The 21,613-nt window shown below is 36.1% G+C and overlaps 1 protein-coding gene across 3 annotated transcripts; it reads left to right on the top strand.

Annotated features, from left to right (window-relative positions):
* The first annotated feature begins 449 nt into the window (after positions 1-449).
* On the top strand, positions 450-18,520 carry LOC104884684 (7-hydroxymethyl chlorophyll a reductase, chloroplastic). 3 transcript variants are annotated; one of them, XM_010669367.4, is made up of 19 exons: positions 450-610; positions 696-804; positions 2,074-2,158; positions 5,302-5,413; positions 5,892-5,976; positions 6,067-6,108; positions 6,494-6,572; positions 7,102-7,153; positions 7,247-7,309; positions 7,853-7,950; positions 8,143-8,178; positions 8,274-8,335; positions 9,164-9,191; positions 9,345-9,424; positions 9,933-10,002; positions 10,090-10,147; positions 17,856-17,920; positions 18,000-18,094; positions 18,173-18,520. In XM_010669367.4, exons 1-19 carry the CDS (start codon positions 535-537, stop codon positions 18,273-18,275), a joined length of 1,398 nt encoding a protein of 465 aa, XP_010667669.2. In that variant the 5' UTR covers positions 450-534; the 3' UTR covers positions 18,276-18,520. The 3 variants fall into 3 exon arrangements, with proteins under 3 accessions (XP_010667669.2, XP_048497475.1, XP_057250187.1); XM_048641518.2 differs by lacking the exons at positions 17,856-17,920; positions 18,000-18,094; positions 18,173-18,520 and adding an exon at positions 12,440-16,651; XM_057394204.1 differs by lacking the exons at positions 450-610; positions 2,074-2,158.
* Positions 18,521-21,613: the final 3,093 nt, after the last annotated feature.

The following is a 21,613-nucleotide window of genomic DNA, read 5'->3' as shown; positions in this document are numbered from 1 at the left end:
TAGATTTTTATGGTGAGCAAGAATTGAGAGAAATGAGCAAGAAAAAAGAATTCGATTCAGATTTTTACTTTTTGCTTTTTGTCATTTATTGCCCCGAAATTACCATCGTGCCCCTCAACTTGCAATTAATTACAGAAATCGGTTTTGAAACAGTTTTCAGTTCAGTTAAAAACATTTTGAAATATTTTGAAACAGTTTTCAGTTGAATTCAGTTCAGTTCAGTTCAGTTTAAATCGGTTTTTCGTGCAGTTAATTTCAGTTTTGTATGTTTTCGGTTGAGTTTCAGTTTTGTTAATTACAGTATATTTTAATCTGATTGACTTATCAGTTTTTAAGTTTTTAGTTATGAGTCAATTCAGTTCAATTGATCAACAGTTTGCAGTTTAACCATCGATTTTCAACCAAATTGACAGCACTAACTACTAGTTTCTCCTTGACAAGTCTTTTGGATTGCATATTTTGCAACAATATTGTTGAGCACCAACACAAGCACAACCACACATTGAATTACAGACTTACAGTTGTGCATTGTGGATGATCATGTCCTCCATGCTCATGTCTTCCTTCTCTCTCATCCCGTCACCTATCTTTGCTTGCTCTTCTTCTCCAGGTTTCTTTCTCTCTCTTCCTTATCCTTCTTCTGTCTTTCATTTCTTGTAATTCACAAACTAATTAGCATAATCTTGATTTTACAGACACTTCAAAAACTCCAAATTCAAATTCTGTGAAACTCCGACCTGATTGGAGGCAAAAATCTCGACCAATTCCTCCTGGTGGCACTTATCCTGCTAAAGACCATTGCAGGTTTCGTCTTTCTCTCTCCTCTTTTATATTTCCATTCACTTTTATTTTTCTTTTGCTGGAAAAGGCGCTATTATTGCTTGTAGAAATTGATAATTCTTTTTAATTTTGACGTTCCAATATATGTTAAGAATTCAAAGAACATACTCCTCAAATTGAGATTATACTTCCCAACATTTGCTTTTAAGATAACATGGAGGGGCTGACTTGAGAGGGAATAAGGGAATTCCTCAAACGGGTCCTTTGAGGTTTGATCCTTAGACCTAAGGAAACCTCAATTCTAAACATATATATGTGAAGGAAACAATGGTATAACTATCTTTACGTATATGATAGTCTGATAGATACTATCTAGCTTAGTTGAAGTGTTGCGGGGGTGGTAACCAAGACCTGGCATCGAATTCCGTCTCCATCACTGTGCGTAGTTGCACATTTACACAAGAAAAAGAAAATCGATACATATACTAGCACACATGTCGATGCACCATTTTGATCGTTAATATTCTTTAATTATTGATTAGTACTGATTTTGTTCCTTTTTAATCTACATGGTTTGTATTATGTTCCTTTTTAATCTACATAGTTTGACTTTCACGCTTGCTAATGCAGAACTTTGACCTTTAAATATGTTTGATTACTAACACATAGTTGTTTTTATAAAGTTGATATTTTGAAAAATATATTTCGATACGAATCTAACAAGATCGCATATAACTATAGTTTTTCTTGTGCATAAATCACATATGATGATCAAAGTGAACTACGTGCATAGTGTCAAATAACAAAGTGTATGTATTATAAAGAAATGGAGGGAGTAAACAATATAAAAGTTCGATATACTGGAAGTACATATTGAGACGAATTCAACAATATTTCAACAAATGATAGCATTTGATTTATATATATTAGTAAAAAAAAATGCCGTCAAAGTTAGCATATAGTTAGCACACATATTTCCTATTGAACAATTTGTGTTATGAGAAAGTAGTCGGCTTTAGATGACTATATAGTTATATGTATCAGCACCACCAATAAAAAGATATAAAGTTGTTTTAAAATTGAATTTAGCAAGAAAATTGGTGAATTATTGTTGTTTAATAACAAATTTATGATCAAGGACCTTAAGCTTTCACCCAAAGGTAAAATATGACCTAATATTTGAAAGAGAAAGAATTATCGTGGTTGTGTTTTTGTTAGATATACTAGAATCAAATTTCCTAATTTCATGTTTGGAAAAAGTATACTGATTTATTGCTTTTTTTTTGGGTGCAGCCGATGTGGGCTTTGTGATACTTATTACATTGCTCATGTGAAGGATGCGTGTGCTTTCTTGGGGGATGGCATGTCTAGAATAGAAGTATGTTTCTTTTCTTCTGTAATATTTATGAACTTTGTAGCAGTTATGATAAACAAGTGGCTCCAATTTTGCCTGATCAATATGTTAGTTTGCCTACTGGTATAAATGATTTATGTCTCTGTGTGGTGAAGTGAAGCTAGGAGTTTAAGAACTAGTTTTGTATTGCTAAATGCTTATGTTTTGCTGGGTTAGGACAAATGCTGAAAAATCATTTTTAGTGGCAACAATTTGATGTTTCTTTTTTCCCAAAATGAATTGCTACTTAATTCTCTGTGTCTTTTGTAAAGATATACTTCTACACATTTGCTAGATCTTTTTCTTTCTATTCTAATTTTGACAACTAAAATTTCATTTACAGCGAAAACAGGTTTGCATGCTAATTGATGAGAAATGAAGATAAAACAGACCACTAAGCTACCAAAACATAGATGGAACATAATTGCATCAGTATCTTAGGAGGGTTATTTACGAAATTCTACAAATGTTATACCTTGCTTACTCTAACATCAAATTTAATCTTTAAGCTTTTCCTACAAGCAATCTCAAAAATAATTTCTCTAGTTATATCTGCAGGAGATTCACAACAATTGTTAGAAACATTCTGGTCCTCTGAATAAAGAGTTTGAAGTAAAAGTCATGACATATACTGGATTTGTAAACCAACTGAATTCCTTAAACTACGATGAAGAACCTTCTATACTTCGGCGTCAAAACCATCTGTTCCTCCACTACGTCTTAAGTAACATAAAATTATCTGCCACATTGATCTAAAACAGTCACAGTCAAAAAAGAGGTACAATACCGTCCATGCACACATAAAGAGCAACTAGTGGACCATTGAGTGTTCCGTTGTACCCACCTCATCGCTGTAGGGAAGCCTATCCCATAAAGTCATCCATGAAATAAATACACCTCTGGAAGTGACATGCTGTTGTGCATTGCACACGATTTTCCTCCAAGACACCTTAGGAAGAGAACCAAGCCAGTTATGCATCTTTTAGATGGAGAACCACCATTTTGCATATGTTGAGTCCAACCTCCATCATAAACCACTAATTCGTTCTTTGCAAATTAAATTTTCTTCACCATCCACGAAATTCTACTTGCAATAGAGAACATAAGTACACTACCCTGCATGATATAGTAACCATTAATCCATTCGACTGACAAGCTATCAGCTTTTTGATAAAGAGCCTAAAGAAGCTTTGTAATAGTAAACTATGCTTTAAAAACTATAACTTCTTGCCACCAGAGCCTTTTTAGATAAGAGAATATCAGGGTCTGCCTACAATCTCAATTTTTTTTAAAAGTTTTTAAAGAAGGTATTAAAGTTGTTTCGACTATGTGTAAAGCACGGTTTTAAATCACAGATCCCAACGACTCTGGCAGGCAATGGGGATGGTTTGTGGCTGTTGCGGCCATATATCTCGGCTGCTAAGGTTAAAAACCTTTGCGATGTGGATGCAGCCGAAATTTAATACCATGCTCTAAAAGCTAAATAAGATAGACGCAACAAAATGCAGCCTCTAAGAATAGGAGAAATTCTTGCACTAATTATGTTTACTAAATGTTGTCTCCAATGATTGACAGACAATTTTGTGGAAGGCAAAGGTACACCCAAGTCCTTGCAATATTCCCATGATCCTGAATCTCCACTTTCTTATGGTTGCGTCTTCTGGTTGATGTCATACTCATTCAAATTGTAGTAGGTTTTTCCTTATCTTATTCCCAATATCTGCAACTTCGACCTTTCTCCAATTTTCCCGATTTTCGCTGACTAGCTAGGTAATTAAGAATCCTAAATGGCCTACCCGCACCCGTGGATGAAGCACTACACTGCCACACCTGATAACGATAATAGACTGAATAGAGATTGAGAAAATCGACTACAACATCACCAAAAGTATCCATCCAAGTATTATTCCCTAGAGCCCAATCAGTCCTGCTAACCACCATGGAAGCACCTAAGCCTTTGTTAGATAAAATATAACAGAACTTCCTCCAGTGACATCCTTGGAACTTAAAAATCTTGGTTATATGTAAACTATGACAAGAAAGGAGGTATGCTAGATATCTTCCACTACAGTTCCTTCATTGTCACAGTGCAGCCGACATATAGTAGTTAAAATGAACAGAGAGCCAGATGAATTTCGGACTTGACAGTGAACATATCACTGCAAGCTTAGCCTCCTTATTTTTCCAATCGAACCATATTCTCTCTCTCGTAGAACATAATTATGAGCTCATGTTCAAGAGGGCCTAATTTTAAGTTGTACTCTTTGACTCTGTTTTCAATAATATCAATGAGAGAAATATGATAAGCAGCTAGAAACCTCTTAACCTCTTTCATTTTGAGGGTATTATTAAACTTCTACTCCCTCCGCTTTTTTTTTTTTACTTGCTACATTTTCCTTAAATAATTGTTTTTTCTAAATTGCTACGTTGTTTAGGCTTTCCTTATTTGGAGTAGTTTTTATTATGTTTAAACTTTACTTATTTTTTCTATTTCAAAAGTAATAATATTTTATTATGTTTTGTACTTTTCCTGGCAATCAAAGATTTTTTTACTACTTTTCCCATCAAAAAGTAAGGGTTCCTGCCTCATTTAATGTTAAAAGGGTAAAAAAGTACACAAAAAAAGATTGAAAGTGACATCCCCTAGAAACTAGTGAAAACACTAATGTAGTAAGTAAAAAAAGCATAGGGAGTATCATTGAAGATACACGTGCATGCTAATTGCCAAGTGAACCGATGCTCGGTACCTTTGTCAACACCCTCTGCATATTCCTCAATTATCTCCAAAACACCCTCATAATATGATTAGCAATCTGAGGATTATCGCCTTTGTTTTTAGATTTCCTAAAAACAACTTTCCATCCCCCATGCATCATCATTTGAATATGAACCCCCTTTTGCAGTAACTTTCATATTCTTGTTTTCATTCTGGAATACATCATCCTTGAATATTAGCAAATATTTGAAGCAAAGCATGTATTACTCATTACTCATCTACTCATGTCAGTTCAAAAGGTCATAGACATAGGGTTTCATCACTTTGCCTCAGAAGTTATAAGTATTTTCTCATGCTCCAACATTTGAATCTCTATTCTGCTTTGCTTTTTCACCATATTTTCTTTTACTAGAGTATGGAACCCCTAGTCCATGGGAGAGGCAGAAAGGAAGATTCACTCGATGAGACATATCTAGGAGTCTATGAGGACGTATTGTATGCCCGTAAGATTAAACCTGTTGAAGGTAAGTATTTTCTTCGATTATCATGATTTGTTTTCCAATATATTGAAACTTAAATACTCATAAAAGATGTACTCCCTCCGTTTCTTTCTAATGGTTAAATTTATGTTTGACTATCGTTTGTGATTAATGGGTAAGGAAAATATAGTCATGTGAGATCTTGTTTGATTCGTATCGATATGTACTTTTGGAATAACAACTTATTATGATTTCTACAAATGCAAATTTAGAGATATTAATGTTCAAACATTTACATTGGCAAGCATGAAAAGTTAAAGTGTAACTCTTAAAAAGAAACGGAGGGAGTATTTGTTTTGACTTTTGAGGTGTTCTAATGTGTCTGTCTCTAAAAACCATTGAAGCTTCTATAGGTATAGTTCCCTATACATCATACTTAAAGCTGAATCAGCATGATGCATAACCTGCCGTAACTAAAGGTCTCGCTCTTCTTTCTTTGTTTTCTGTGGGTAATGATTAATAGGAGCACAGTGGACGGGTATAGTAACAACTATTGCTGTTGAAATGCTTAAAGCAGGCCTGGTGGAAGCTGTTATCTGTGTACAGAGGTACATGTGTAACTTGACAGTATCATCTTTTCTAGTTGTAGCAGTCTTCATGATTACTGATCTTCAAGCTACCCATTTCTTCCCTTGCAGTGATCCAGAGGATAGATTCACTCCGAGGCCTGTATTAGCCAGGTTTGCTTATATTTAATTTGTTAGAATAGATAACTCTCTTGAAATTTATTCTGCTTTGTAACTTCCTCCATCCCACATAAATCAATACAGTTTGACTTTTACACATGCCAATGCACAACTGTGACCATGATTATCTCGAATTATCTATGTGCAAAAATTATAAAAAGTCGATATATTGAAGCATATACACTAAGGAAAATATAACATCTTATGAACTAACATTTTTCTATATATAATAGTTGAATTATATGGTCGAAGTAGGTCATGTCAATTACATGGTCAAACTGTATCCATTAATATGGGAAGGAGGTAGTATATATTAGCTAATTTCTTATATTTTAACCTCTCGACGTTGCCTCTCATTCACTTTTCCCTATTCAAATAGGACGCCTGAGGAAGTCATTGCAGCAAAAGGTGTTAAGCCAACTTTGTCTCCAAATCTTGATACACTAGCCCTGGTTGAGGTGCATGCTGATTTTATATTGCTTTAATATCTTTACCAATTTTTTTTTCTTCTTGTAGCTCTTCAAGTGCAACATAGTTTAAAGAGGGCACAATGTTAGCCTCTAAAAAAGTCATTATATTGAGTATTGAGTAAATATATTGAATAATAGTATATTGAGACCTAGATAATCCATTCTAGCTTTTTTTTTTGGAAATAATAGAGTACTAAAAGAGGCATGATTATCAAATTTGAAACTTCAATATGTGACTGGATCGACAAAGACTTATTTGTAGTCATCTTTTTCATTGTCTTACTCCCTCCATAGTGCTTGTCACAATATCTATCTTTGTGCTTTTCAAATAGGTTCTTAATAAATGGGTATGGTTCCTATTATTGCTTCTGAATTTTTGAAGAATTTTGCATCAAGATACCTAGGAAAATCACTTCGAAATAGAAAGAGCAGTATGTTCATATTATCATAATATAAAGAAGGTCATAAGATTCTTTTAATGGCCATGTTTTGCCTCATGCTTTATTGCATCTGACAGGCAGCTGGTGTAAAGCGTCTTCTCTTCTGCGGTGTTGGCTGTCAAGTTCAAGGTGTGATATCCTGTAGGACTTAGCAAGGTGTATTTTAATTTGCTTTCCTGGTCATGACCTGTAGGACTGATATGCAGGATAACTTAACTGCAGCACTGAGATCGGTAGAAAAGTATCTGAAGTTGGAAAAACTGTATGTTCTTGGGACAAATTGCGGTAAGTGATCTTACGTTTCTTGGGGGGTTTATGGTGGGTGGGGGAGGAATTATAGTTATATCAGTAAGCCTAAGTTTTTAGTCTGCCCCTCATAGGATATAGTGGGGGAGGAATTATGATTTTATCAGTAAGCCTAAGGTTCTTATCAGTTTGAAGTCTGTTGTGTCTGTCACCTACCTTCACTGACAGGAATGTGTGTTATAGCTGTTTTAATTGTTATAGATCTTAGATGCAATATAATCAATAGTTTTGTTAAGCTGTTTGTAATACCCCCTATCCTCATGATTTCTGAAAGAGTACTAGGGTTTTCGATTTGATAATTCTGATAAATGGTGCTGTTAGATGAGAATTTGAGCAACAAATGCTTGTGGGCATTGTATTAATGCTGGCTTTTCATTTTTTGTTTTTAGTTTCATAGTTGTCAATTTTAGAATGATAAAGAACTGTTTCGCTACAAGCTTAGGGTTTCACTTTGAATTGAATGGTTTTGTATTTTAGAGATTGTCTTTGATAATTTATCGTTTTCAATTCCTCTTTTCATAGTGGACAATGGAACTCGGGAAGGACTAGACAAGTTTCTAAGAGCTGCTAGCAGTGATCCAGATACAGTTCTTCATTATGAATTCATGCAAGATTACAAGGTTGTAATATTCTCCTTTCTATGCTCAATTGTTGTTGTATTCCATATTCATTAAGGCTGCTATTGACCTTAGATTGTGTTTATATATTTACGTCAGCAAATGTTGAGTGATTCTTGTTTTCTTACAAAAGATAGAATGACTGAACAATAGGTTATAGCATCTAATAGTTGCTATTTTTATTAAATATGCTAGGTCCATTTAAAGCATTTGGATGGGCATATGGAAGAAGTAAGATGAGCTTGCTTGAACTTTTGCTTCATGATTTTCACCTTGTTGCTTTACGGTCTACATAAGGTGTCTAATCTTTTCTTCAACATTAACAGGTCCCATACTTCTGTCTACCAGCCAATGATTTGGTTGATGTCATTGCCCCATCCTGCTATAGGTAATGGATAGCTAGTAGCTCCATGTTTAGTTACTTTATATCTTTTTCTCTGCAATAGATTCCGCTATGTGTGATGGTACTGAGACAGAGGTCGTGCATGATACCCATTAAATGTCTAATGGAGCTAGAATTTCTGAATGGAATATTTGCAAATGATGTTGGGACCCATTATGAAGTATGAACTATGTACAATGCTACATCGTAAAATGGTTTTTATTTGGCAGGATACTATGACAAGTACATGCAAACTTTGCAATGTGTAGATGTTGTGACAAATGTTGCAGCACATAGAGTATGTAAACAGAGTACTTCAAATCTATGACCTGGATGCTACTTAAATAGCTATGTCACACCAGATATATGCAACATGTGAGCCTGCTCATTAGCTGTTTGTTACTTTCATATATATGTAATTTGTGTTTATGTTGGAAAATTTTGCTGCTCATACCAAGCTATACGGTGTGCTCCCTCTAAATTCCTCAGTTTTAAGAATTTGTAGAACTTTTCAAGAATTAGGCTTATGCTTATTCCTCCATTTGTGATAAGTGTTCCACATTCCCTTTCACATTGCCAATTACAACTTTGATCGTTAATTTCTCTAAGTATCTTTTATAAAAATATAAGAAGTTGATATTTGAAGATATAGAATGAGACGAATCCAAGAACTTATTTTTATATGTTAGTAGAATTCTGGTCAACATGGGGTATGTGGATAGTGTAAAAGTTGATGTGGAACAAGTAATAATAACAAATGAAGGAATACTATTATTGTGAAAGTAACTATGCTTCTGGGATTGCTTTGATCGTTCTAATGTTATTATTGTGCAGTTGCTTTGACTACACCAACGCATTGGCAGTGAGTGTCTACTTATCCCAAATTTTCTTTATCTTCATTTTGATGATTTAGGCCTCCTAATGATCAATTCGACTATTCTTTGATTCTTTAAGAAAGAATACTGTTAAGCTCATATCTTAAAGTGATATTTGTATGTTACAACTGCTGTTTCAGGATCTGGTAGTGGGCTACATGGGAGTTCCAAAGTATTCTGGCACCAGCATGACACAACATCCGCAGTATGTCACTGTAAGGTGAGTATAGTCCCTTCTGGAGTCGTTATGGTATCACATATTATACAAGTTCTGATTTCCTTTGCTCTGTTGTCCTTCTACCCCAAAGGATGATTTATGAAAGTACATTTTAATTTACATATGGAACAGCATTCTAAGTAAATTTGCTAAAAGTTAAGCAGTAAGTCTTCCTGCTAATATGTCGCCAAAAAAAAAAAAAAAAACTATATCATGCTTGCCTAAAAGTCATGCTCGTTTTTCTAAATGTTTTCATGAATTGGCATAAAGTATTATCCCTCAAAAAAAAATTTGCCAGAAAATATCTTTTGTTTCTATAACTTTTTGACAAAGATTAACTTTAATACCCTCTTTATTTGACAGTTTTTGTTAGTAGTCAATGACAATTGACGTTTCTAAGAAAAATTATTAATTTATTGCTTGACCTTTTTTGTTTCTGAGTCTTCTAATTGCATGCAAGATATCATGGAATTTAGGTGCTTTTTCTGAAATCTGCTGTCAATTATCATAGGAATGAACGTGGTAGAGAGATGCTGAGTCTGATTAAAAACCTTATAGAAATTACTCCTACGATGAGCAGTGTACGTTCCAAACTATCTTCAAGCTCTTCTAGTGTACTAATTGTTCTATAAATTTCTTAATTGGTTGCGTGTCTATTATGTGGCCAGGGCAACAGGCGTCCATTTGTTATAGAGACTGTTAAAGCAGATGATGATGCCAAATTAGGTATATAATATTTACTTTCTCTGTTTCAAATAATTCACACACTTCTCTCGACGCGCTTGCCAATGCATATTTTTAACCATTAATTTCTTTGATTCCCTCTAAGTAAAGAAAATATTAAAAAGATGATTTTTTGAAAGTATATGCCGAGACGAATCTAACAAGATCCCGCATGACTATATTTTTACTTACATAGAGATTACAAAACACGGTTGGCATGCATGGAAGATGTTTTCGAAGAAATATTGATTTGCACTGTCCAAAACTAAAATTAACAATTCTGCTTTTTTTTTTGAAATTTATTTCCCTTTTGTTTAGTATGAGGTGTACCATACCAATTCAATGGTGGGTTTGTTTTAAGCTTTTTTATTTTTTATTAATTATTTATACTACTCCTTGAGTAAGAATTCAATATTAAAACAGCAAAAGAAAAAAAGGAAGCAAAACATGTGTGCCTTTCATTGAAAAGGTGGTAAAGTTGCACAGTTTCCCTCTACTATTGCGTTAGATAGGGATAGTCTTTATAAGTCTATCATGTAGGGAGTTATTAAGGTTGCAAGGCACTGATTTCAACAAAACCACTGCATATCATTGACAAGCAGATGCGCAGATAAAGGTGGTTAAGTAGATGTGGAAGCGTATCCCTGTTGATTCATCGATGCAAGCCACACCCATGGGCTGCTTGGTTACCTTGGGCGGGATATTGATGTAATAGCTCTTTATGTACCCCATTACCAGCTCTATATCGAAATGACCCTTCCACCGCCACTAACCTTGTGTGATTTGAGAAGGGAGATACTGTGGTTTCTGCCATGGAACTTTATGAGGAATTAAGAATCAGAAGTGTAGGGAAGAGAGTTTTCAAGAGGGAGACTTGGTTTCCTTGAAACTTCATCCTTATTATCAGCACTCATTATTGTGCTTACAATTTTGGACCATGCAAAGTGGTTGCTTGAATTGGCGAGGAGGCATGTAAGACAGCTTTTTTTGATTCAAGGCCTTGTTCTTTTGGACTGAACTTGGTATTGATGGGCTGCCTTCATATCTTAATATTCCCTCGGCTCAACTTTGATCTGGCATTAGGAGGAAGCCCGAACAAGTTTGGGTACCATGGCATTCTATACTTGGGTATCAGAATTCTATGGAGGTTCTCCTTTAGCGGAAGCACCTTCCTGATTTTGAAGCTACGTGGGAAGATTTCTGTCCGTTGACCAATAATTTCCTACCTTTTTTAAGGACAAGGTGCTAGTCTGGTTGCTAGGTGCAAAGGATCAAATACTCTTTACTTATGCAGAGTGCAGGAAACGGGGGCAGAAAGGGAAAGTTCTGAATTTTGGTTGTAGAAGCTGGTAAAAGGAAAATTCTACGAATATAGACTTCAGTAGAGAAGAAGCAACTAGTAGTGATCTAACAAGTAGAGGAGGAAGTGGGCAGATTGTATTTTACTTTGGACTACCAATAGTCCAATACAATCATGTCTTACTAGTTCTTTCTCTAAATCTTCTGTTCTTTGATTAGTCATGTGAGATTTACTTGGTTCCTGCGTAAATAGCTTGAATTTGAACCAATAAATGATCATAATGAACCTGAAGTAATACTTCTTTGTTCTAATTTAGTTGCAACTTGAGAGGAGGCACATTGATTGAGGTAAAGAGAGAGATAAAAAGGGGACTCATGTGATATGGAGAGAGATAGAGACAAAGAGAAAGGATATCTAGAATAGGTAATGTTGCAACTAAATTAGAACACCCAAAAATAAGAAATGTTGCAACTTAAAGAGAACAGCACATGAAAGGCCCAACAGGAATTACTTAACTTTTCAAGCTTCCATGGGTGTCTCTGGGAATCAAATGGTTTAGTGGAAATTTAATATTTTTGTGTAAAAACCCGCTCTTCCTAGCTGCTAATGAAATACTCTCAACAACCATAAACTAGAATCAAGTCTTAGTTCCCGTTAACCCGCAGCGGAAAAATAACCTTGTTTACACCAATAACTTGACTAAATTCCCAAAATTATATACAATGAAATATTAAGCGATCTATTCCTCAATTGACCATTTAAATACAACTCAATCCATAACACACAATAACATCATTTCCTCGCTTCACTTCCAATTCCGAGCTCTTAATACCAAACTTACAAATATAGAGACGAACATGAAACAAACAAAATTTCAAAATGAGTGGAAACTCGTATTTACTTCAGCTCGTTACAATCACTTTATTTCAAACCATTTCTTTTCATTACTATGCTGGCACAACTTATTATCTTAAAGAAATAAATGGGAAGTACAGGAATTGGACAAAATGCTGCCTCCAAGGTTCGTTAAGGAGCTCATCAACACTACCCCCGAGGTTCATTATGAGGCGTGGCAATTGACCATATCAGGTCTAAGAAGTAACTGTGCTCCACCCATACCTTGCGTACTTTCTATTTTCAATTCATAAACTATGCTAGCAAAACAATACTACATTCGGAATCATTCAACCAGATTTCAGAATGAATACACAACAACACTATCATAACTATGGCCATAGTAGAAACAAATTTACCAAAACTGAAAGGAGATTCCATACACACAAGGGCTATTGCTATCCATAGCTATCGATCTTGTAAGGGACTTAACCCACAAGCATTGAAATCATAATGACTCATAATGATATTATTGTCATCTTTTGTACTTTTAAATTATTTTTCCCCACTAACTTTTAGAGTTGGTTTGATGGAAATTAGGCGTACAAAAAAGTCACCTCAAATGCAATCTAATTCTTTACTAATAAACCTCAGATCCCATCAACTCTAGCTTGAACTCCATAATTGTTCTCCATAGTTGACCTCAACAATAACAATAATAATAGCCAATAAATTTCTAGATGAACTCAAAATACAGAACTAACTCAACGAACACATCCATATCCACTTTCCAATTCTTGATCCTTTGCAACTATAATCTTAATTTCTCAATTAGAAGTTCTTTAAACTAAATTTGCCTTATGACCATAGTTCTAACCAATACAACACCATTAGAGTTTTCAACCAACACTACCACAATTCAAGAATACCCATTCTAACAATAAACCAACACAACTCCTCTCAATTGATAATCCGTAATCAATTTGCTAATCATATTCAAAGCTTAATATGAAATAAAATCCAATTTTAAGTAAACTCATTAAACTATGATAACAGAAGAAATCATATTCATAGTTAGAGATAAAGGCAGGCACCAAACAACAACACAAGAAGCAGTGGCGACAACAACCACCACCAACAACAAGGCGTTGGTAGCACCGTAGCAGCAGTACGTGAGCTTCATGACACCAATAAGGAAGCAGCAACAACTGCGTAAGTATAGGAAAGAGAAAAACTGTTATGACAGACGTGAGAGAGAAACAAATAATGATAACAAAACAATGAAAATCAGACAGCAGATTTATGTGGTTCACCAATTTGGTTACGTCCACGGGCAGAGAGAGAGAATATTCTATTATGTGAGGAATAACAAATTACGGAGAGAATTAGACTTAATTCGTCGTCTAAAACAATTAGGTTAATAACCTATATATACTCCCGCGTCTACCTCAAAACCGGGCACCCGCCCGATCAGGTCGGGTGACATTCGCTCGATCGAGCGGTATTTTACCCAACCACAGATTTGCTACGGGCCCACAATATCCCTTCAACAAAATTGTCTCAAAAGACAATCAGACCACATTAGTCCCTAAGGACCCAAGAAGGCAACTAACAATCACGAACATTGAGTTAGTCCAAACAATGTCGAAACTTACTCTGCGAAATCGGCCTGGTGAACATATCAGCACGATTATAAGCAGTTTCTACCTTCACCTTAATTCTAGTCTCACTCCTCAGGAAATGAGATCTCACATCAATATGCTTAGTCCTCTCATGATGGACTTGATCCTTGGCTAAGCATATTGCACTCAAACTGTCACAATACACAATAGCCTGATCATGATGTAAACCAAGATCACTAACTACTCCTTTCAGCCATATCCCCTCTTTAGCAGCTGCTGCCAACGCCATGTACTCTGCTTCGGTAGTAGACAAAGTAATTGTAGCCTGCAAAGTTACCTTCCAACTAACGACAAAACCGCCAAGAGTAAATACATAACCAGTCATTGACCTACCGTCAACATCTCCAGCTTAATTAGAATCAGAATACCCAGTGACTAACACTGAGTATCATTTCCATAAATAAGACCGAAATCCTCTTGACTGCCTGGCAGTGCTCCTTACCAGGATCACCCATGAACCTACTCACCACACTGAGTGCATGTGCAAGATCCGGTCTAGTGCAAACCATAGCATACATCAAGCTAGTGCAAACCATAGCATACATCAAGTTCCCTACTCCACTAGCATAAGGAACCCGACTCATATACTCCTTCTCCTCAGCAGTCTTGGGTGCAAAAGCAACACAACAGGCTTGGGTGTAAAAGCAACATACATATGATTATTGGAGGCACTTGGAGTATCTATAGGCTTAGCTGTTGTCATGCCAAACCTTGACAATATCTTCTGAATATAGCCTTTCTGTGACAAGAAAAGCTTCCTCTGACCTCTTTCCTTATAGATCTCCATCCCAAAATCTTTTTCGCAGTCTCCAAGTCCTTCATTTCAAAAGAAGACTCTTCAACCTCTGAATATCAGACTTAGTCTTTGCAGCTATGAGCATATCATCTACATACATAAATAAATGACCTATCACTCAGCTTGTTGTGATACACACAACAGTCATACAGACTCTTGTTGTAGCCTAACTCAATCATATAGCTGTCAAATCGCTTATACCACTGTCTAGGAGACTGTTTTAGTCCATACAAGGAATTCTTCAACCTCCAAACATAGTCTTTTTTTCCATGAACTTGGAACCCATTTGGTTGAGTCATGTAAATCTCCTCTTCTAACTCCCCATGTAGGAAAGTTGTTTTCACATCCAGTTGCTCAAGTTCAAGATCTTGATGTGCAACTATTGCTAGTAGCACCCTGATGGAAGTATGTCTGACTACTGGTGAGAAAATCTCGTTATAATCAACTCATTCCCTTTGTGGAAACCCTCTTGCAACAACTCGAGCTTTATACTTTACTCCCTTAGAAGGTGAGCTCCCTTCCTTCTTCTTGAAAACCCAATTGCATGTGACGATCTTCCTCTCCTTATGACGTTTGACTAGCTCCCATCTTGGGACTCCCAAGTTTGATTCTTATCCAGAGACTCCATCTCATCTCCCATTGCAGCGAGCCATTGAGTAGACTCACTACTAGAAGCAGCTTCTTTATAGGTGGATGGCTCATGATTTTCAACCTCCACCTTCTTAGCGACCTGTAGTGCATAAGCAACCATGTTCTCAAAAAGTCAAAACCATACCTCTTTGAAGGTCCCACACCAACTCTTCAAGCTTTATCAAGTGCTATGCTTGGTTGATATACTTCAGATAACTGATAACTAGAAGACTCTTCAATAGCACCATGTTGATGTGCTCCACCTTGGTGCTATGATTCACTCTCATCGTGAGTGACTTGCAGCTCCACCTCTTTATCAACATCACTACTAATAGACACCACAGTCAACTTCACAAGAGAGTTAAACATAGAATTTTCACCAAATATTACATTTCTACTAAGTATAGCACGATTCTCAGAAGGTGACCAGATTCTATAGTCCTTAACTCCACTCCCAAACCCCACAAATACACCCTTCTTAGCTCTAGGTTCTAATTTACCCTCATTTACATGATAATAAACAGTAGAAGCAAAAACTCTCAATACAGAATAATCTGCAGGCTTACCAGACCCCACCTCATAAGGTGTTTTACAGTATTTGTGTGAGGTCCACGATTGATCACATGGCAAGCTGTACTCACGGCTTCTGCCTTAAATCTCTTAGCTAACCCACCATTTGAGAGCATGCACCTCGCTCTCTCCAACAGTGTCTGATTCATGCGTTCTGCGATTCCATTTTGTTGTGGCGTATTTCTAACAGTATGATGGCGAGCAATTCCTTCATTCTTGCAAAACTCAACAGAACTCCGGACCATTATCAGTACGCAACCTTTTGATCTTCCTTTCAACTTGATTTTCCACTAGAACCTTCCACTGGTTGAAGTTCTTTAAAGCCTCACTTTTATGCTTCATCATAATTACCGAAGTCATTCTTGAATAATCATCAATTATCGACACAAAATACTTGTGACATCCAATAGATGCAACTCGGAATGGTCTCCAACAATCATAATGGATATAATCAAGGGTACCTTTCGTTGTATGAACCGCCAGTAAACTTATCAATTTTAACATTAACAATTCCTCCTAGTAAACTTATCAATTTTAACATTCATTCTAGACATCTTTCTCACACAGATCGAACAAAAAGCTCTTGATACCAATTTGTTATGACAAACGTGAGAGAGAAACAAATAATGAATGCAAAACAATGAAAATCAGACAACAGATTTACGTGGTTCACCAATTTGGCTACGTCCACGGGAAGAGAGAAAATATTTTATTTTGTGAGGAATAACAGAGAGAATTAGACTTAATTCGTTGTCTAAAACAAGTAGGTTAATAAACTATTTATACTCCTGCGTCAAAAACACGTTTACCGCAAAAACCGGGCACCCACCCGATCGGGTCGGGCAACATCCGGCCGGTCGGGCAGTATTTTACCCAACCACATATTAGCTACGGGCCTGATTGGGCGCAACACGGCCAGTCGTAATTCGGTGATTACGCCCGATCGGGCGGCCTCGCCCTATGACATTAGGCCATCTACAAATAACACGCTGCTGAAGTTTTGTCCCGGCCTCGATCGGGCGGCCTTGCCCGAACCGATCGGGCGATACTCCAAAACTCAATTTTTGACGCATTTCGTCGAACACATTCAAGGCATTAACTCTTACAAAAACAGTGCAGCGGCAACAACCGACGAACCACAACATAAGAGACCAACAGAGCATTTGGAGAAAAGAGAAGACACCAGCAGCGCCAACACTGGCGAGAGGAAGAGAACATTATGATGGTGCCAAGCCGCCAACAACCACAAACACAAACAAAGGAGGAAACTAGGCAGCACCAAGACACAACAGCAGCGCGAAGAAGAGAGAACAACCTTTGGTGGCATGGGGCAGATGGCAGCCGGCTAGATGACAGCGGAGGGCTGGGCCAGGCGACAGCAAAGGGAAGAGGGAAAAGGGAGAGACGGGGTTGAGGGTTTGGGTGAGAGTGCCATGGGAGAGAGAAAAGAAAATGGGTTTGGGTTCTTTTCGGGGTTTCTAAATTAGGCCGACAAGATGGGAGGGGCTTTCCAAAACAGGTAAGGAAGAACAAATAGGAACCAAGTAACCGACTTTAAGAATTGAAAAAGATGAATTTGGTTTCCTATTGGGGCTAAAAACCACCCAACGAATTTTTGGTACTAAAATCCAAAATAATTCTAATAATAACTTCATAAAATAAAATTAATAAATATATTACAGCATCACAAATCAAGATTCATATTCCAACCCAAATAACATAAGAATATCTGATACATAATTAAATTAATAATTATAATTAGCATCTAATAAATGCCTTTAAAAATAGCATGCTACATTTAAGTTTAGAAGTGGTTGCAGCTTAATAGGTTTGTCTTATGCAGTAACTGAATTATGCTGTGTTTTGTGTGTGTGTGTGTGCGTGTATGTTCGAGCATAGGTAGAGGGCCTTCTCAGCCTGCTCCGAAGTTTCTCGGAAATCTCATTGCAGCTGTCTTAAACCTTGTAAGTTCTCTTGACAAAAACTCTTCTGTCAAGTTGGTGTTAGAGATGACTCATTTTGTTTATTAATTTCTTCATCCAGATCGGACCAAAGGGTTTGGAATTTGCCCGTTATTCACTTGATTATCATACCATTCGGAACTACCTACATGTAAATCGTTCCTGGGGAAAGGAGAGGTGAGTCTTTTCAATTGCTAATCTTAATCTTTAGAGGCTTCATAAGACATTATTGCTAAAAATATGAACTTAATCCAGGGCCTCTAAGCATCTACCTTCATATGCAAGAAAACTTGTTGAGATGTACAATAAAACTGGTGAAATTGACAAGATGCTTTCCAGCAAACCAAGGAAAGGATAATATATTGTGATGCAGAACAGTTCACTTTTCCGAAGGATTTGCATGTGAGTTCCTTACCTAGTTCAGTGTAAATCACCGTGTAGTATGAAACATTTTTTATTCGAAGTCTTTTGCACAGTTTATTAGTTGTGCCGTCATTTTCTTGGGATTAGATTGAATTGTACATAGAAAATTTTAATTCTATAAGCACATTATATCATCACATTTTATCCTCCATAAATCCATTGTTTCATTGTTAGCTTCAATTTCCAGTTTCAACCTGTTTTTTTTTTGTTTCTTTGTTACGTTCATGATTTGAAGCTTCCAGTTTGCTATTGGACATGTTGAAATGTGAGAGAACTCTATTTACAAAAATTGATATTCCAACTACAGAATGCTAAATTACAAGTGCAATGTTACTCAACTTGTGAAAAGTGGCTTGATCCTGATTCCTGAGTTTGGAACTAATTCACGAAATTAGTTTATTGTCAATTCTCATGACCTCTAGAGAGTATTGCACACCCATTCAGAAAGACAAAATTTTGGTGACTAAGGAAAATGCGTGATGTTTTTTAGGCACGTTAGGAAAAACCCTAACAAGTTGGGGAGAATAAAGGGGAAATCAAACATTGCTAGGGGTGAGATTCACTCCCAAAATCCTCTAATCGAAAGTAATGCCTACACCACCAGGCCAATACCTGTTGCTCAAGGAATTTGGGTGATGCTAAATATTTAATATAGAGACAAGGAAAGAGTGTTACGTTAATAAGTGTAATGATGATTCTTCTATAAGAAAATAAAGAGTTTTGTCTAGAATTTACACAATCAGCGAGTGTAGCTATTTTCTTTCCAAGGGTATACAACAGGCACTTAGCAATTTGCGAGGAGAATGAATTTGAACTTCTCTGAATTTTGTTCATCCTTTTATGTTATAGGCTTATAGCCTTCAAAAGGGAAACTCCCAGTTGCCAACATGAGATTTCATTATCTTGTTTGACATTGATCCATAACTTCCACTTTATTACCAAAGTTACTATTATTGCTATAATAATTAGCTTCATATTTCCAACACCTTTGGGGAAACTGAACTTAAACACTTGAGACTCTATTACCTTGGACCCAAATTAAAAATACTGGGTTTAGAATAGAATAGGAAGTAGTGCTTCTATTTATAATGACAAAGATGGAACTGTCAACATTTTTGTGGGGTTTTAGGGAAGATTTGATGTGCCCTAATTCTTAGTATGAGATTGGGTATGGAAATGCAACTGACTACCTAGTTATTGTTAGATTAGCCAAAAATGTATCACTTGCATGTATAAATTTGCTTCTTTAGGAAAGCGGTTCACAGGTAGTTTAGCAAATTAAATAATAGTAGTAAGAACACTAAACCACTCGGCACTTGCACGTAGGAATTCGCCTTTCTTCGATTGTGTTTTGTGGGGGTGGGGTGTTTGACAGATTAGACAGCTTTGGATAAGAAATCCATGTAGTAGCTTCAGCCTTCAGGGCCCTTGACTATTCTTGAGAAATGTCCAGGTCTGACCCATTACAGGGTCCTTAGCTATTGCTCTTGAAAAGTGGCCAAACTGACCCATTACAGGGCCCTATGCTATCTGTACTTTATCAAAGCTCGAATATTGACATGTGCATATGCTGTCACATCTGAATAGACCAGCTAAGTTAGTAACTCTATAATACTGCATTAGATCAAAATGGTTAAGCCCCTAATCTCTATCCACACTTGACCTCTCTTCTCATCCTGGACTGAGGCCCTTTTCGAAAGTATAACGCAAGTTGCCATGTATCTTTTGTGTTAGCTAGGAAGCAAGTTATGCAACTTCCTGGTGTATACATAAGAATCTGCAGCTGAAACCACTAGATGACATGAGTGGTCGAGAAATTTCAAAGCTTATCAAGGATGATAAAGGATTCTGCATTAATTTCACTCGTATGACAAGTTTTTAATGTGTCGTTGTGAAAGGATTGTGCAAGGAAACATGAAGTGAACTTTTCTGCAGATTTGAGTCAAACAGCATGGGCCTCATGTGGGTTCCTTTATTTCTAAATTGCCCCCTCTCCCTTTTCTTGTCTTCTGTTGTTTTTCCCTTTCTTTGTTTACCTTTTTTTCTATGTTACCCGGACTCAGGTATTCATGTTGGATACCAATGCAGGTTCAACTGTCCGTCTCGACAAATTTAAGAATTTTTTCATTATTTTTGCCTAAAATAAAGTGTCAATGTATGTATACATATGTCTGAGTGTCGAGGACTCGAAAACGGGTGCTTCAAGTTGAAGTGAAATGAACCGTTAAAGTACTGTTCGTTATCAATCCAAGATGGATTGGACAGAAAAATTGAATACCACTGATTGGATTTTCCTTGTTGGAAGGTTTAACTGATAAGTGATAATAATAGAAGTATATGTTATTTTTTATTACCGGTATTGGCGTTTTCTGGGAAAATGGGACAAAAGCATGGAATTTCTTGTTTTTAGAAGTAATAAATTGTGGATGAGAAGTGACGTCGGTGAAGAATTCTGAGTGGCTGATGCATTTACACCTTTCCTAGAGTCAAGAGAAGCTTCTCTGCTTCTCTTGGTCTATCTTGACTTAAAAAAAACGGTGAGCCGAATCTAGTAAAACCAGTGTATGAGGTCCATGAATTTATGGTTGTGAAGCAATACTATGGTATTTAATTTCAAATACTATGTTCGACAAAGAAATTGTATCACTAAGAGCATGAACAATGGGTTAGTCGATCTTGGTTGGTTTTTGAGTTTTATTTTCTCTCTCCTTTTCTCCTTTTTACACCTTATATCCCACTAAAATTCCTACCAATTCATCTTTTTTTCTCACAATGGTTTGGTTGGTCTTACTTATCTTTCTATTTCTCTCTCCTACTTTTACCATACCCCACAATATTCTCTCTTTTTCTACTTGTATTTTTATATGAAATAGATGATTTAAATTAATAAAAGCTAATTAGATTACGTTAAATTAATTACGATAAATTAAATTATGTTACAAGCTAATTAGCTTACGTCAAATAAATTAGCTAATTAGCTTGCGTTAAATTAAATTAGCTAATTAGCTTACGTTACATTAAATTACGTTAACTAGACATTATAAATTTAAGAAAACGAACACATTACATAAGATAGATAATTTAAAAAACACACATACATGAAATTGATACATGAAAATAGATAATTAAGAACACACAAATACATGATAAATTTAAAGATAGATAATTTAAAACACACAAATACATGAAATTTGAAATTACTTAAACCATAATTAATTAAATAAAAGCTACTTAATCAACTTGACAATTAGGCCCAAACTTACGCCATATGTG

Source organism: Beta vulgaris, chromosome 4 (genome assembly GCF_026745355.1).
Source record: "Beta vulgaris subsp. vulgaris cultivar EL10 chromosome 4, EL10.2, whole genome shotgun sequence".
In the NCBI taxonomy this organism is placed as follows: domain Eukaryota; kingdom Viridiplantae; phylum Streptophyta; class Magnoliopsida; order Caryophyllales; family Amaranthaceae; genus Beta; species Beta vulgaris.
Note: the sequence above shows the minus strand (reverse complement) of the source record. Positions and strands in the feature narration are given on the sequence as shown.